At 34.5% G+C, this 17,281-nt stretch overlaps 2 protein-coding genes across 2 annotated transcripts; one reads left to right on the top strand and one right to left on the bottom strand.

The window, feature by feature from the left end:
* Window positions 1-2,280: 2,280 nt before the first annotated feature.
* On the bottom strand, window positions 2,281-7,051 carry LOC124356259 (L-xylulose reductase-like). The gene is made up of 2 exons (XM_046807445.1): window positions 6,805-7,051; window positions 2,281-2,559 (listed from the first exon to the last, which is right to left on the bottom strand). Exons 1-2 carry the CDS (start codon window positions 6,854-6,856, stop codon window positions 2,300-2,302), a joined length of 312 nt encoding a protein of 103 aa, XP_046663401.1. The 5' UTR covers window positions 6,857-7,051; the 3' UTR covers window positions 2,281-2,299.
* Window positions 7,052-7,755: 704 nt separating this feature from the next.
* LOC124355643 lies at window positions 7,756-11,060 on the top strand. Its single transcript, XM_046806806.1, has 3 exons — window positions 7,756-7,888; window positions 8,883-9,177; window positions 10,979-11,060. The coding sequence occupies exons 1-3, from the start codon at window positions 7,756-7,758 to the stop codon at window positions 11,058-11,060; spliced, it is 510 nt and encodes a 169-aa protein (XP_046662762.1).
* Window positions 11,061-17,281: the final 6,221 nt, after the last annotated feature.

Genomic DNA, 17,281 nt, shown 5'->3' with positions numbered 1-17,281 from the left:
TTCTCTTTTTTTTTGTTTTTCTTCTTTTTTTTATTTTTTTTTTTTATTTGTTTTATTTTTTTTTTTTTTGTAATTTTTTTTTTCCCTTATGTTTTATTTTTTTTTTTTTTTTTTTTTTTCTTTTTCTTTTTTTATCCTTTTCTTTTTTTTTCTTTTTTCAATTTTTTTTTCCAAAAATAGAAAAAGGGAGAAAAAAAAAAAGAGTCACGATTAAAAACAATTTCAAATTTAAAAAAAACCACCTTTTTTCATAATTATTCTCAAAAATGACTATAGATACTATAAAAGAGTAGGGATAAAAAATTTAGGTATTTTATCTACAAGACAATTTGGTTTTTTGTTTTTTTCTGACAGACACAAAAATTGACGGAGATATGATTGTTTAAAGAGCGCGTGGCAGCGCAATGACACCTCCTCTTAAGCCCATTAACCCTTCAAACGACGTTTCATAAAAAAGGTTTTTTACTAAATAATTTCATTAAAGGATGTTGAAGCTCTCTTACATTACCTTTACAATTGGTTTATTATAAATGTAATAGCAAGAAAATTGAAGGAGTTATGGTCCTAAAACTTATAATATGTATTTTCTACTTAGTAACAGAAAATTCGGAAGTTGTGAATATTTGTAGGCACTGTGAAAGTACGCAGCATAATAAGACCCAAAACTATTGTAATGGTGCATATATTCTACATAATATGTCTCATATATTTTGAAACGTAGCATGATTACATACCAACGTTCTTATATGTAATATATAACACTTGAAGTGAATTTTATTATAATTTGTAAACTTTTTTGATTCAATACATGGCAATTTTTACTCTAAATTAAATTGGTTTTTCAATATGTAATCAATATATTATACTGTTTTAATTTTAGGGTTAGTTTTTAAGGGTATAAAAGCTTAAGAATTTGATAACATTTTCGAGAGTGGGAACTAACATTTAAACCGTTACCATTTTATCAAAAAAATGTTTAACAATTTTTTATCAAGGGGTCGTTTTTCAAGGTTGAAAGGGATTAAAAATTTGATAATTATTGTAGAGAATATAAAATATTACTTACTCTATACTTACATCTTTTATGTCATAACACCAAAGTATTTTTTTTGTGTTTTTTCAATTTAGAGGGTTGTTTGCAAGGGTTGTAAGATTTTTCAAGGTTGAAAAAGATTTTAATATGAGGTAATTGTGTTAGAAAACACTTACAATATCACCACTTCTATAGACATGTGATCTAGCGATAAAATTGCTCAATGTCTATTTTTCCATTAAGGGGATTGTTTACACCCCTTAAAAATAATATGCTGAGTCAGATCATTATTCACTTATTGAAAGTAATGGTAAGATGAGCCTCATTTCCAAATTTTCATGCCAATCGGGTTTCACAGTAAAAACAAAATTCGGAGGTAGATCGTATTTTCGCTTCAATGACTGCACTATAAGATTTAAACTTTCTCCACTTTAACTCATCATTATTTAAAACATAATTTTTAGTAAGTCGTTCTACCAGAGACATACAAGAAAGCCTGTATAAAAATTCTTTTACTCCCATTAATTTTGGAATAATGAGTTAAAGTGGACAAAACCTAAATATAAAACAGAAAAATGTGTTTTTCCATATTTTTGGTTATGAAAATCCAAATAAACACAAAATATATGTTTCTTTCGCTCAATTACATGAGTGAATACTACACAAGTAGTAAACAACTGTTTTGAGGTAATATATGTGTACATTTTAATGTGGTAGATATTTTAAGTGAGATGTTTAGTGTGTGATAGAGGTCGTTGGGACCCAGCTCCATCAAGGACATTCTTTAGAAAAACAAACTGTAATCATGAAACTGTTCATATTATGCCCTCAATGAAACTATTTTCAATTATAGGATAAAACCTACAGTTAAAATAAGTGGATGGCTAAGGGTTGACAATAATATAGGAAACAATTTATTCCAATATCTTTATAGAAGAATTGTAGGAAAAAACACTAGCTCTAACTAAAGCAAACTTCTCAGCAGTCCATTTGGTGGAGATATGTGAGTAACATTGTTGTCTTCCCTCACGAAGGCAGTAAATAAATTACTTTTTATCCACCTTTTAAAATAGCAATCTCAGGTCCATTTGCCTAACCACAGAGGTAATGTACAACACAAGCTCTCCTGTATGGATGTCAGTGTACAATAAAGGATAGGTTGAAGCACAGGCTAGCTTGATTGTAGATCTAATTTAACTCTGTCAATAATAAAAAATATATTGTGAAGAGAAGCATATTTAACAAAATAATTTTGAAAGTATTAACTCACTGGTCAATCTCCTCTGGTGTCACTTGTAGGAAAGGTGTACAAATGGCAACAGCTGCATTGTTGACCAAGCAATCAAACGTACCAAGACTCCCGATAACCTCTGCGGTGTGCTGCCAGTTCGCTGCGATGTCAAGACATACTGTGCGAATAGTGGGGCACTCTGCAGCCAGACTATCTAGTGGGGGTTTAGATCGAGATACTGCCACCACCTCTCCACCACAGGCTACCAACTTTTTACACAGGTCCCTTCCAATACCTGCAAATAAAGAACCTCTCACAATACTAAACAATAGTAATGCATCTGGTAAAAACATTAATAGTAAGAGATAAATATAATGGGAATAACCAATTTCACAGCTAATAAATTTCTATTGAGATAGAATAATAAATTTGGTGATTACAAAAGTAATTTGGTTAGACAACGTTTTTCTTTTAATCTTTTGAGCATTACTGCATCAATATACTCAATTATATATAAATGCTCATAAATTGAGCTGTAATATCAATGTACTTTGATGGTTAATAATAATATTAACATTCTACAAAGAAGGCGTTAATTCAATTTTTCAATCTATTAATTAATTAATGTTAATTTCATACTTTTTCTACGTCATCTTGATCTCACATTGCTTTGTGTAAATCATGTTTCTATTGTCAATCACTGGTATTTTTAGACACCATGATTTATAACAAGTCATGACATCACTGACAAGCCTTATTTTAGGTAATACTCATTCATGTATTTTCCTAACAATACTATAGCCTATAGGTAAGGTCCCAGCTTTGACTGAGATGCTATGGGTTTAATTGCCAGGGAGATTAATAAAAAAATTGAAAAATTGCAGCAGATGCAATTTATGATTATTTTTTGATCCGAAAAAAAAAAAAACAGAATAAGAAAATAATGAATATAAAAGAAAAGAAAATCAAGCCTGCGATTTTTAATGATGCCAAGAAAAAAAAGCAAGGGCAACTAAGAGGAAAAAGAATGATTCTACATCTGATGACTCATTGGCGTTTTTTTTATTCTATTCCTCGAGATGTTTACGGGGAAGATGTGATGAGTGAAGGAATAATGAGAAAGTGGGTTAGATTGTTCAATGGCGGTCAAATAAATGTGCATGATGAGAATCAGAGCTGACGGCCTTCTCTCGTCACTGATGATTTGGTAAGGGCGGATGATCAGAAAGGTGTTTTGCTGATTGATTTTCTCCCAAGAGGTGAAACTTCAAGGAGATTCATTTCAAGGTATTGTGAAACCTGAAGAAAACTAAGGCAGGCAATTCAAAACAAAACGAGAGGAATGCACAGTAACGGAATTGTGTTGCTCCATGATAATGCTCAGCCCCATCATACCGCTGGTGACATTAAACATTGGTTTGACAATTTCGTTTGGAGCAGTTCGATCACCCACCCTACAGCCCGTACTTGGCACCATCTGACTACCACTTGTTCCTACACATGAAGCATGAGCTAGGTGGCCAATGCATTGAAAAAAAAGTGAAAACTACCGTGGAGTCGTGGCTAAATTATTTGGTGGGAACCATCTACGTAAAGCGTATAAACAAATTAATTACCCGCTGTGACAAGTGTTTAAACATCGGTGGAAACTATGTTGAAAAATAGTTTAAGGTTTGGGCTTTCATGTAGAAATAAAATTGTTTAACTTGTTTGTTTATTTTTTTTTTAACGGTACTTACTTTCTGCACACGCCTCGTATTAAATTACATTGTTTCTCTCATTATTTGTTCATTACTTATAATTCCTGACTCCACAACATGTTTGGTTTAAGTTGCAAAGGTTAGCTCAAGGTACAATAAAGGGTGGTTGGTACAAGATACAATCAATGTCATTATATCTCAGGCTATGTGAAAAAGTTTAAAAAAATAACTTTAAAATATAACATATTTAGTTAAAATTATCAAAAAAATTAATATAGGGTCTTATTCATGCGTTTTACATATTACAAAGTAAAATGAGGTAGAGGTCAGACTAATTTAAAAATATTAAATGAAATAAAAATTCTGACCAAAAGTACAATTATCTCCTCTGTTTATGATATAGAAAAGACAATGGTTTACTTTAGCCACTGTATAATAATATTTGTTGGTTGAAAAAATAAAAAAAAATGCTTAAAAATTAAACAACAAAAACAACACCAGAAAACAATAAAATTTAGGAAAGACTGACAGTTTTTTATCTCATGAAGCCGACATAATCTGAGATTGAAAAAGTTGGACAATCTGAGACATGATCTGCGGTTGGGGAAAAACGCCCCTGGCCATCAGTGTGGGCTTCAGCGGTGGCGCTACCCCGCACTTTTGATAAAGAAAGCAAAACATCTTTTGAAATAGGACCCAAATTATAGCTCACATCACGTGAGCACTAGTAAAGGATATCTTTAACTTTGGTGCTATTAGTAACATATTTATGAAAGCTTAATCTAAACCTACGGTACTTTGGGATTATACCGACCACACCCAGACATGAATCGTTATTTGACATTTTGCTTCTACTGATTACTAGATTAGCGTAGAACAATATTTCGTCAATATAAAGCAGGAATTGTCTTATTGCAAACCCCTCCCCATCCTCAAACAGAGGTCAAAGTCGAGCGGTCTAGTAGATAACGTGATTGCAGAGTCTCGCTGCCCGTTCAGCTGTGGTCGCTTTGTTGTACTTCCGTGTTTCACCCCTACATTTCTCCAAACACAAAAATTAAACAAAAACAAACATTACCATACAAAAACTAAACTCTTTATTGAAAAAAATACTCAAAACTTGTTTTTATTCTCGATCACACTCCGCTACCCAAAATGCGAGTGCCTCCGGCCATCAGCGCGGGCTTCGGCAGCACTTTTGGTGCTGCCCTGCGCTGATGTTGACGAAAGAAAAACATCCCTCGAGATAGTACTTATCAGTAAACTATCAAATTCTAGAGGGGCTGATCAGAAATATAAATTGAATTGTAATGGAAAGGCAATTATGTACCGTACAAAAAACTTAAATAATCATGTGATGCCGCGCGGCCTGCCGTAATCGGGATTCTCGAGAAAGATAAGATAACAGCCACAACAATACCGATCACAATACCTGGAAATGCTTGTTGATTGATGGAATGTTAGTTCTGTTACTCAACTACATCGTTTTATAACGTTCTAAGTTCACTGAAAAAAGTTTAAGCGTTGGGGGCATATAACGGAATCTGACCCCATTAACAATTGATAATCGTTGTAAGTTTGTAATTTTGTAATTAAAGAGTTGTTTTTTCATTCTATCATGTTTGTTTCTATAAATTTATATTTTTGTGTTCTTCATACTGGTGTGGTCGGTATAATCCCAAAGTACCAAACCTACTTATATCGCATAGTAACAATAAGTAAATAGGGATTGAGTTGTCTACTTCTAGCCGCTCGCTGACATTGCATCTTTTAGGGAGGCAGAAAGCAAAAACCAATTATGAAAATAACATGTAATTTTTACAGCAAGTCAAATAAATCTGTTATTTATAACAATGTAGTTATTTTAGGTTAACGGTAAGAAAAACTGTTCTAATAATAGTGACCTTGAGATACTACAAAAGTACCCACCTATTTGATATTTAAAAATTAGTTTCAATCATTGATAATAAATATTCTAGTAAGTTAGTTATAAATTAATAACATTTGATAATCTAGTTATTTATTAATAAAATAGATTATTTAGAAGTATCGTAAGCCTACCAATTACCAAAGTTTACACATTTCATGCTAAATAAAAGAAAAAAAATCCTGGAAAATTATTTGAAAAGTAGGCCTACATAAAAATATTTGTTGGGAAATTTCTACAAAGTTTAGGTTAAATATAGGTAATTAAATATAAAAAGTAATAATTTAATGATGAATAAAAAAAAACTACCCAGGCTACGTGTAACATTCATAAAATGTAACATTTAGTGACTCTTTACTATTTTGAAGGATAAATGTGCCTGACAGTTTGTGTTACAAATAACATGTACTCAATACATGTTACATTACATTGTCATTGTAGTTGTGGCCATTACTCAAGTACTTTTACTTAGTTTGAATAAATTTGGAGCAATATTGTTATATGATACATTAAAAAGAGCTGACAATAATTAAATGTAAACAATTATAATTAGAATGTTTTTTATTCAATTAGGTATTTGTAATTGATAATTTTTAGTACCCTGATTCCATTGTGGTTGTGACCACTTATATAATACAGCAAAAAAGTAGCTTTATAAATGGTTTTATACATTTAGAAATTTGATAGTAACTGTAACAAACTAAACAATGCAATTTGTTTATGTTGTGATAACCTCAAATGATAACCTAAACTCAACAACAAAGATGGCAACACTTAACACTACCAAATAGAGTGTCTAATTAGTTTAAACATAATTCTGTGCATAGGGTCTATTCCATGTATAAATTATAAAGATGTATAGCAGTTATTTTTATAGCCGTACTTTGTTGTTTCAAAACAAATTATTACTGACCTTTCCCACCACCGGTGACGAGAATTCTTTTGTTCTTAAAACTAATCTCCATTTTATAGAATCAAAGGCTGTTAAAATCAGAAAGAACGACAACACAGTTGGCTTCACCCGATGAGATAACAGTATACCTTACTACTAGGTACCTAACTTTAGATAAAAATTGTAATCAAATTAAAAACATCACAAACTCTACTGATAACAACGGTACTATACAAACAAGCCTATTGGTTTCCACCGGCTGCACAGCAGCACACGTTATTCAGTCAGACTTTTTTTTTTGCCTGAAGGCAGGCTTTGGGTATTTCCTACGAAGCTTCAATGTACACTGCTATTTTATTTATTGAAATTACCATATTTTTATTTAATAAAAAAAAGACATAATGAACACAGTCACTTGGTCATTGTGGTTGCCTGTAAACGGTGATTACATTAGTAGTATTAGATACTTGTATACATAGAGTGAATGATTTGTCACATCACCATTACATTATCCCCAACACAAAGTTATTACATTCCTCTTTGGTAGAACGTTCATCTGTAGGAGAAGGTTCCTCTATGGTAGAAACGCATGCTATCTTTTCAATCTCTATCTGTATATGTTGGTTTCTCGAACTTAACCTAAGTTACAGGCAGATTGCAGATTACTCAGACGTGAAACGGTTCGCGCATGGAGGGGTGTGGAGTTTGTGGAGAAGGGTGGGGCGGGGTGAGTAAGGGTAAAAACATAGTGGAGCAGCGAGTGAAGAGTCAAGCAGTGAGTCAAGCTGCGCGTCATTAAATACGCAATATGTTTAGGTTGACCCGAACATAGTGAGGCGCCAAGAAGCGCTTCATGCATCGACATGAATCTTGACTCGCCGCTCGTGAAATCATAAACGATTTCTTTGCAGCGCAGCTCCAGTTGACTCGGGGCTTCCTGCGCAAGTGATTATTGTAACATAACCTACAAAAATGAACGTGGAGGCCTTTGTTATTTCGATCCGGAATCGTGAAGCTATATGGAACCAACAACTGAGTGACCACCATAATAGATATACGTTGGACAAGCTTTGGAAGGAGGTTGGAGCAGAAAATAATTGTTCAGGTACGTTTGTGTATATATTAATTGTATTTTAAACATTATACATTTAAGTAGATATATAGCCAATTTTTACTGCAATAAGCTTGAAGTACAGTACAGTATATTCATTATAAGTTATAATTACAATAATAGGCTACTTTGTTCATTCTTTCGTAAAATGAATCATATTTTCGTTAAAGTATTGTGTGTATGTGTCCCGCATAAGAAGAGCATCACTTGACTGACGACCTCTCTGCCGCTGCCTTCTTGGAACCTGAATATTCTTGGGTTGAACTGTTTTGACCTCTGTCAAATGCCTCTCAAAGCCTTCTCGATCTATAATAGTATTTTGAAGAACACATACACTCTTAATTATCATATATGCAGTTTTATGACCTGTTTCAATATTCTTAGATAATAGTCTCCATTTTGAATACAAGATTCCAAACGTGCATTCAATACTTTTTCGAGCTCTTGTGTGCCTTTTAGTAAAAGGCAGATGAAGTAAAAGTGGCTCCATCACTCTGTTTGCCGAATCCCCCGACATCAACTACAAGAAATCTATAATTTGCATCACAAACTCCTAATAAAACAATTGAGTAAAACTTTTTGTAATTATAAAACATTGTTCCTGAATTCGGTGGGCACAAAATTCTGACATGCTTTCCATCAATGCATCCTAAACAGTTTGGAAAACTCCATAATTGATAATAGTCTTTGCTTGTCTGGACGAAACATTCTTTTGTGGGATGTGGCATATGAATAGGATGCAATACATTCCATATTTGTACAACGGTCTCTTTTACTATCTTGCTAACTGTGGACGCACCAACACGAAATGAGAATGATAAACTCTTGAATGAAGCTCCTGTCGCCAAGTATCTGAAAAAAGTAATAATAATACTAATTAATATTATAATTTTAGACTGAAATTATTGAAAGCATTCAATGATTTACAGACTCTTGAACGAATGAATGGATGGATGAATTGTGTTTAATATACTCTGTTTTTTTGCAGTGAAAGAAGCTCAAAGCAAATGGAAGTCACTGAGGCACTACTACAGAAAGGAGGTGAGGAAAATGCAGGAGGAGAGGTCGGGATCCAGCGCTGATTCAGTTCATAAATCTAATTGGCCCTATTTCTTGATGTTAGATTTTCTGAGAACTCAATTCAAAACCAGACCTACTTCTGGAAATCTTATGAAGAAACAAAAGACTAATGTGGACCAGTCTGTAGCTACAATTTGCGATGATCTATCTGTAAGCAAACATCAACTGCATGTCGAAAACACGGATGAGATGTATGCAGAAAGGTACATTCCCTACTATCGTAGCTCGCAGCTTCACTATACGCATGGGAATGCCTCTTGCATCTGTATTAAACTACGCTCAGCTTGACTCACTGCTTGACTCTTCACTCGCCGCTCCACTATGTTTTTACCCTAAGAGGAGCGGAACGGCAGGTGCGGCCGGCAGCTACTAGCACTACTGCAGACATTGGGCTGATGCGCGTGTCTAGGCATTGTACTCGCTTAAAATTACACGACTTTAAAATTACACGACTCCAAGATTTTGCTGGTTAACAAAATAAAATATTACGATGAATAAATATTTAATGAATAATAAAAACTTATGTATTAATTTTTTCTGTGCTGTGTTGTATACACTAGACTTACCTTAATCATCCACTAAAGGAGTAATCCCAGCCATGCAGTCGTCATCGGTGATTTGTTCTTCGAAACGGCCGGAGCAATCGGCATCACTTCCTTCGCTATCACTGACACTGCCCTCACTTTCATTGTCTTCCCCCAAGCTAATAATAAATCTCTCCTAATAATTTTTATTAAGTTGTACAGTTCAGGTTTTAACATAGCTGAGTTGTGAGTAATATTTTTCACAGTTAACCATTTGATCATATCCTTTTTTAAACTAGACGATGTTGGTGCTGGATTTAACTGTACATTATGGTAGGGCGCGTTATCAATAACTAGAACACTGTTCTTCTTTAGGTTTGGAACAAGTTTGTCTTCTACCCATTTCTTATAATTTTTAAAATTCATATCTTGGTGATAATCACCTGTCTTCTTTCCAGATTCAAACATTACCACGGCATTAGGGACGAACCCATCTTCACTACCAGCATGGAGAACAATCACCCGTTTCCCTTTACTTATTGGGTTCTTTAAATCTTTGGTTTCACTTTCTGTCCAAGTCTTGGAGACCGCAGAAGAGCTGTGAAAATAAGTTTCATCCATATATACAATGTTATGCACTGCTTCACGAAACTCTTGAATTTTCCTCAAATAATTTAACCTCATATTCCAAATATCTGACTTTTCTACGAGGAGTTTCCCATTATTTTCTGCCCTCTTCCACTTGAAACCTAGGTCCAGAATAATTTTTCTTAAACTAGATACACTCCCTTGATATTGTATTCTTTCTTTCATTGCCCTTAAAATACCCTTTAATGTTGGCCTTTCCTCTTCTGTTACGTGAAACTCGTTTATCACTCTTCTTAGTAAGCATTTATTAAAATCATCGAAATCACTCTTTTCCTTTTTTCTTGGTCTTCTTTTATGGGGAGTGGTGAATTTCTTTGTTTCTCCCAGGGAATTTTCACTTTCTTTTAAAACTCTATACACGGTACTTGATGATTTCCCACAAGCATCTGCCACTTTTAGTCTGAATTGTTTTCCTGACATTCCGGGGTACTGTTTATGCATATATTGTAAACGTTGTATATTATTTCGCGTGCTTGACTGTGAATAACAGGTTTTTTTTTTACAATTTTAGAAACCGAAGCACCTCCGTTGTCCATTGTAACAACTGATACGTATGTTTTTAGTCACACTAATAGACACTTCACTCGTAGAGCAGATAGAACTGACTGACAGCGCTGCTCGGTGAGCGGGCCGGGCCGCGCATGCGCGCAGCGACATCTGTCCACTGCGCAACCAAGGACCGTTTCACGTCTAAGTAATCTAAGAGTAACCTAAGTGTGTTATAACCCTATTATGTCCATTAGTAAATATAAATAGAATAGGATTTTGCTAGGGATCTCTAATATATCTGGATGTTAAGGAGCAGATAATTAAATGCGATCTTCTCTGCCAGGTGTCTTTCAGGCATAGCCTATCCCGAAAAGGTGGACAACGGGTGGAAGAACCCAGGCCAGGATAACGTTTATGTGTACTAATTGATCTGTTATTCGGTATGGTTAGATTTACATTGTTCTTTGTATCATGGATAGGAATTTATTAATTTCCCTGAAGATTTCAATGTCTGTTTGTTTCAACAAGTCGATTAATGTCTTTCTTGGGGATTGCATATTTATTGGACTTGGTGGTTTTATTATTTGGAAACAGTGTTGTGTTGTATAATTGTTCTTGGGACATTCCAATAAAACATGTTCAAGTCAGACGTTGTTCGTTTTCTCAAATAACCACCTCAGTGAAGCCAACACCATAATCATTGACAAGGAGATTTAAAGTTCCTCCTACTAACCTCTCTGGCGAATACACTTCATTGTATGTACCTTTTTCTACTGAACGTTCACCTTCCAGCAACCAATTTTATTTAAATATATTTACTTATCATATTATTTGTCATACTTTTCTTAGGGTTGGATTACTAGATGCTCTTTGAGGCACACTATAAATTGAATTTATTTTTATAAAATGAAAACTAAAATGTATGCAAAACTAACATTATTGGAAGAAGATATTGGTGAACTGTATTATATCATTTTCAGACATTTGCCACTGTTTTATATCAACAAAATATAATGCTGAATTTCTAGGATTGGAATCTGCTCTCTTCAGGTGTCAAAACCTCAAGGTATAAAGTTAAGCAAACCCAAAAAAGCAATAATTTCATATAAATAATCAAAATTCTGTCAAAGAAGGAGTTAAATACTCTTTGTTGGACAAAGGAACAAGCCTATGCTCAGTAAAAGAAAAGATCAGATAATTTGAATTGAACCTTATAAAAATGGACATCTTCAGACAATGGGCTATACACATTATCTGTAATAGCCTATCCTAATTCTATGTTGATGAGTTGAACTTTGACGTAAGAATTTTCACTGTTTTGCTCAATACTAACTTGACAACGTGGGCTCTGCCTCTTAAAAACATAGATCTACATTGTTGCTTAGTACAAAGGTTGTAAAAAATCTACTTTTCTTTCCAGACAAATAAATTTTATTCATGACCGAAGTTCTCCCATAAACGTATTCCATTATTTATTAGTGAGTGGAAAAGACAATAATAGGATAGCAGGAAATTATGTAGGCTTACCGATAAATTCAGGTTTCTAGGTAAAAAGACAACTTTCAAGTAATTTATAATTAAGTTGTAAATGTGTGGTTGCCAGTTTAATTTATTATCTAGTGCAATACCTAAAACTAATCTCGTTTTTTGAGCTACTCTGTATGGAATATCTTAAAATGAAAAATGGGTTAGTTCAGATTTGATATAATCTATAACAAGCTTATCACACGATGGACGATTGAAAAGGATTGTAAGATTTTGAACTTTCGCCATCGTTATATATTACAAAAGGAGAACACCACGTTCCAAAGATTGAATCTTTCATCTTCTTCAGGTGTAAAAACTCCTAATATATAAGCATGTACAAAACAATTACCGTAAATGAATAGTAAAATTTACCATCAATATGAGGGAAAGGCAATTGGGTCTCCTCTACAGTCTATTTTCACCAATATATTTATGGAAGAGTTTGAGCAAAAAGTCCTAGCTTCAACTCAGTCCAAACCGAGGGTCAAGTGGAAATGTGTGGAAGACATCCTCATAGTCATAGTGCGAGGTTACGATGTTACTATGTGCAAATAGTTGCTGATGGGTGTATGTGGTTGTCACCTTGTTTGATTTTACTTGATTGTGTATAAAAATAAAGCAAACGCCTTGCGGTGCAAAGGAACTGATCGATCTCTCTCGGTTTACACCAGCAGTGGTGTTAACTACATGTATTATAGCTAGACAGTTATTGTACAATAGTTAACATATATACGACAACACAGTAACATTAATATTTGTAGCTAGACGGTTAGTGTACAATAATTAAAACATGTATTATATAGATAATGAATAATTACTGTACAACAGTCTGACAACACATGTACGAGTACAATAACACACTTAGGTTTAATAATGTTCTCTTTATTTTTGAACAACAATGCTAACAGATTATAAATACAACCAAGACTGATATCTTAGGTATTTAGTAGAGTTCAATGTGATTGTGAGCATAACTGGCGTTCCTCTCATTACAGTCATATGCGTTGCTTTAGTTCCCATAAATTTTTTATTCTTACCTGGCACAAATAATCTTTGATGGATCCCCGTGCAAAGAAATCTAGGGATTAATATCTAGCGATCTTGTTGGCCTTGCAATAGGCCGTTTTCAATTCTTACCGTTCTCACAACTGAGAAACATCATTACGGTAATGTGCTGGAGTACCGTCTTATTGCAGTATGGTTTGGTCTATAATTTGAGATAATGAAGAGATTTGTAACATGCTCAAATAACTGTTGCTTGTCACTGTCTGTTCTATAAAAAAAGGGCCCAGTGATTGCATTGCGCATCAGTTCTAACCAAGCATTTACTTTGGGGTATGTTACTGCTTAATGAAAACCGTTAGAGCAGAATGACTACAACCAATGATATGGATTAAAAGTCAGCAGTGGTAATGTAGCCTAATCTGCAGAATTATCAGTACGGTAAGCACCGTAATTAGGCTCTTATTCTCGATAGCAGCAAGAATGGTGAAGTGTTGTTATGAGCAAGGATGTGATTTGGGTTACGTTGGAAGATTGTATTTTTCTTAATTATTACTTTTGGGCATGTTGTTTGAGATATAACCCGTTAAACTTTAAACACAATCTTGATTCTTCTACTTTCCGTTTGTAATTTCGCCCAAAAATATTCCAGAAACATTCTGACGTAATATATTTCTTATTGGACCAAAATCAAAAAGGCCTCTTGTCCAGCCGGCTTTTGGATACTGCCAGTTGTCTCTCTGTTGGTATATACAGGGTGTTCACAGAATAGTGTTAAAACTTCTATGGGCGATATTTTAAACAAAAACTCATCATTTTATACAACAATTTTTGTATAAACATAGGTCGATAACACGTCTCAATTAGCTGCTAGGTGCTACTTTGTTTTGTTATAAAAACCTATCTCCAAAACTAGTTAAGCTAAAGAATTCATATTCGGTACATAAGTTTAGATAGGTAAGAGGAAAGTTTAAAAACAATTAATTATGTTATGTTCTTTATTGTTAATAAAATGGCTCGTGATGAAATTTTAAATTAAAAAACCAGAACCCTAGTTTAATATTATAAAACATTTAACAGATGACATCGATTTTAACATTTTCATTGCAATTCCAGCCGTACTTGTTCAACGAAATCCGTCAATGCATAAGCCGAGCTCGACCACTTTAAAGGTAGGCTTAGCACAAGCCGGGTGCAACAAACAACTGATACCTCTTAACCGTGACATATTTGGCGCTTCTCTTTGTAAGTAATTAGTCAGTCTGTTAACATTATTGGTTTTTCATTGGCTCTTCAGTTAAGCGTTTGATTACACGTTTTGGGCAGAGTCAAACTTGTTGGTTTTTAGCTTTGAATTAGTAATTGTATACTTGGCATAAAAAAAGAAAATTAATATAATTTATGTGAGTAGATTATTCTGCATAACTTAACAGAACCCGTAAATTAAAATGCGCAGTTTTGTTACAGACAAAGCAAATATTGTATAAAGTATATCCTTCTGTTACAAAGTGTTGCAAAGTTTACCATTCTTTTCCGTGTAAAGAGCACATGCACTATCCTGAACGTGACAAGTAAGGGTGTAAACATTTCCTGTTCTAAATGTGCCACTTTCCGGTCTGAAATGCTTACAATAGGACAGATCTGACTTCACTTGTATAAGATGAGACAAGTAAGAGAGTAAGGCCCCGGGCACGATACGAGCGGTGAGCGTCGAGCGTTAGAGCGGCACCGCTCTGCTACCGCTTTGCAATCGGGTCCCATATGTTGCCGTGCAAATGTGAAGAGGGGTGTCACGATAGACTTGAGCGGTGAGCGACAGTGAGCGGCGCCGCTTAGCGTCGAAGGCACCGCCAAACCCTGCCCGATTACTTTTTGTACGACGCTCGACGCTCAGATGAGTCATGCTTCTTTCCACGGTTTTCAGTCTATTCAAGATGGCAGAGGAGCAAGAACCACGTGAGCCTCCGGCAAAACTTAAGAAAAAGGACATTGTTGCTTTGAAGAAACTTAGTGATACTCAATTAACCGATTCTTTTCTTCTCCAGTCTGCCCTTCAGTCTATTTAGAATAAAATCAAACGTCGGTACGCTCATCCGAGTGTACTGGAAAAAACGTTCTGGATCTTCTTTCAACTGTTTGATGAGATGGTGGTACTCTCCATAAACCCTTCTTCTCCTGTTAATTGGATGAACTCCCCATCGTTTTATCCCTCGCTTGCAACCCCGAACTACACGCCTTTTCAAAATTGAATTTTCCGATAACAATAGCAGATGTACTAGGTCCTCACTCGAAGGCATATTGCAACACACTCGCGCCGCTTGTATCGTGACCACCCTCGCCGCTCTGGTGACGCTCGAGTGCCGCTCGACGCTCGACGCTCACCGCTCGTATCGTGCCCGGGGTCTAACGTTTATAAGACGTGACAAGTAAGAGTGTAAGACATTTCTTTCTTTAAATATCCTACTTTCCGGTCTGAAATGCATACAGTAGGGCAGATCTGACTTTACGTTTATAAGACGTGACAAGTAAGAGCGTGAGACATTTCCTGGTATTCTACTTTCCGGTCTGAAATGCATACAGTAGGGCAGATCAGATTTTACGTTTATGTATCGTGACAAGTAAGAGCGTGAGACATTTCCTGGTATTCTACTTTCCGGTCTGAAATGGATTCAGTAGGGCAGATATGACTTTACGTTTATAAGACGTGACAAGTAAGAGCGTAAGACATTTCCTGTTGTAAATGTGCCACTTTCCGGTCTGAGATGCATACACTTGGCAAGATGTAAGTTTACGAGTTATAATATGTGTCATAATATATTTGAGCTAGTCAATTATTATAACAATTACTCTCCCTTCCATAATTGTACATAATAGCGTAGGAACATAGTTTCAATTTGAATTGTGAAAGAACCAAACCTAATCGATTTTCTCCTAAGAAGGTATTCAATTGTCGTCAGCACTAACTTTGGTGCAGTTCGAAATGACAGGGGATCTAAAGGGTTAAGAATATAAAACAACTAGCTGATACCCGCGGTTTCACAAGCAATTTTTAAAATCAAATTCTGCAACTTACTTAGTACTTATGATACAATATGATGGCCCCTTATGTTATTTTTCTAACGTAAGTAGGCATAAGATCAGGTACATGTTATTTTAATGCTGATGGTTAAACTATCAGAGGTTGAGGGACTAACACATATATGATTTTTGCGCGTTTAGGAGTATTCTGGTTAAAATTAATTATATTTCCGATGCCATGACTGCGTGTTCCTATTGCCCTGATCAAGAAAATATATATGTCTCAAAGACCTACTTTTGTTTAAATAAACCGCTTATTTCTAGATCTGGTGATTTTCCGGTCCAAGATCTTCCATGAAAAGATGAATTCATATGTATGATGTGCATATATTTGGCTAGATGTGTGTTTACGTTTACCAAGGGTAAGACAATATCTTCAAGTTAGTAAATTATTATAACAATTACTCCGGCTTGTACAAAGTTACGTAATAGTCCAGGACCCTAGAATTAATATCATTGTAAAATATAACAAATCGAGTTTTTCTTGAAATGTATAGAGGAATTTCCTATAAGAAAAATTTTTACACGAAATTTGATAGAGGTTAAAATTAAGGCCTATAAACAAATACAACGTTTCTAGTAAAAATGCGTGGTAATTTGTGTATATTTGGTGATCTACCGTGTATAGTCTAAGGGCTGATAGTCAGTTTGTCAAAAACAATTTCTTATTATTCAACCATATTTTTATAACTGGAATAATTGAATTTGCAATTAAATATTCTTAATAAAATATAATGACTGTACATTTTTTATCGTATGTAGTTTTTACTATTTACGTCTAAAGTTTTTAAGAAGCCGCCATTTTGAAAATAAAGATTTTAAAAAACTTGTTATTTGATTGATAACTGCATAAATATCGATAACTTTAATACTCGTATTATTTAAAGTGATAATTCGATTAGCAAATACCCATTGAGTTAGTTTCTCAATGCTCATTAAGGGAAATTATCAATTAAAGATTCTATTGGATCCTAGAAATCAAGAGTAATGTCTCCTCGTGCTGAAGAGTAATCAATGTGGAGAAAGTTATTTCACAATA

This window comes from Homalodisca vitripennis, chromosome 2 (genome assembly GCF_021130785.1).
Source record: "Homalodisca vitripennis isolate AUS2020 chromosome 2, UT_GWSS_2.1, whole genome shotgun sequence".
Lineage (NCBI taxonomy): Eukaryota > Metazoa > Arthropoda > Insecta > Hemiptera > Cicadellidae > Homalodisca > Homalodisca vitripennis.
Note: the sequence above shows the minus strand (reverse complement) of the source record. Positions and strands in the feature narration are given on the sequence as shown.

Bases quoted from the DNA above. Each gene is read 5' to 3' on its own strand.
- LOC124356259 (XM_046807445.1), bottom strand. From the start codon at position 6,856: ATGGAGATTAGTTTTAAGAACAAAAGAATTCTCGTCACCGGTGGTGGG. The intron at 2,560-6,804 runs GTCAGTAATAAT...CTTTATTTGCAG, and splicing joins CGTCACCGGTGGTGGGAAAG to GTATTGGAAGGGACCTGTGT.
- LOC124355643 (XM_046806806.1), top strand. From the start codon at position 7,756: ATGAACGTGGAGGCCTTTGTTATTTCGATCCGGAATCGTGAAGCTATA. The intron at 7,889-8,882 runs GTACGTTTGTGT...GTTTTTTTGCAG, and splicing joins AGCAGAAAATAATTGTTCAG to TGAAAGAAGCTCAAAGCAAA. The intron at 9,178-10,978 runs GTACATTCCCTA...CTTCTCTGCCAG, and splicing joins GATGAGATGTATGCAGAAAG to GTGTCTTTCAGGCATAGCCT.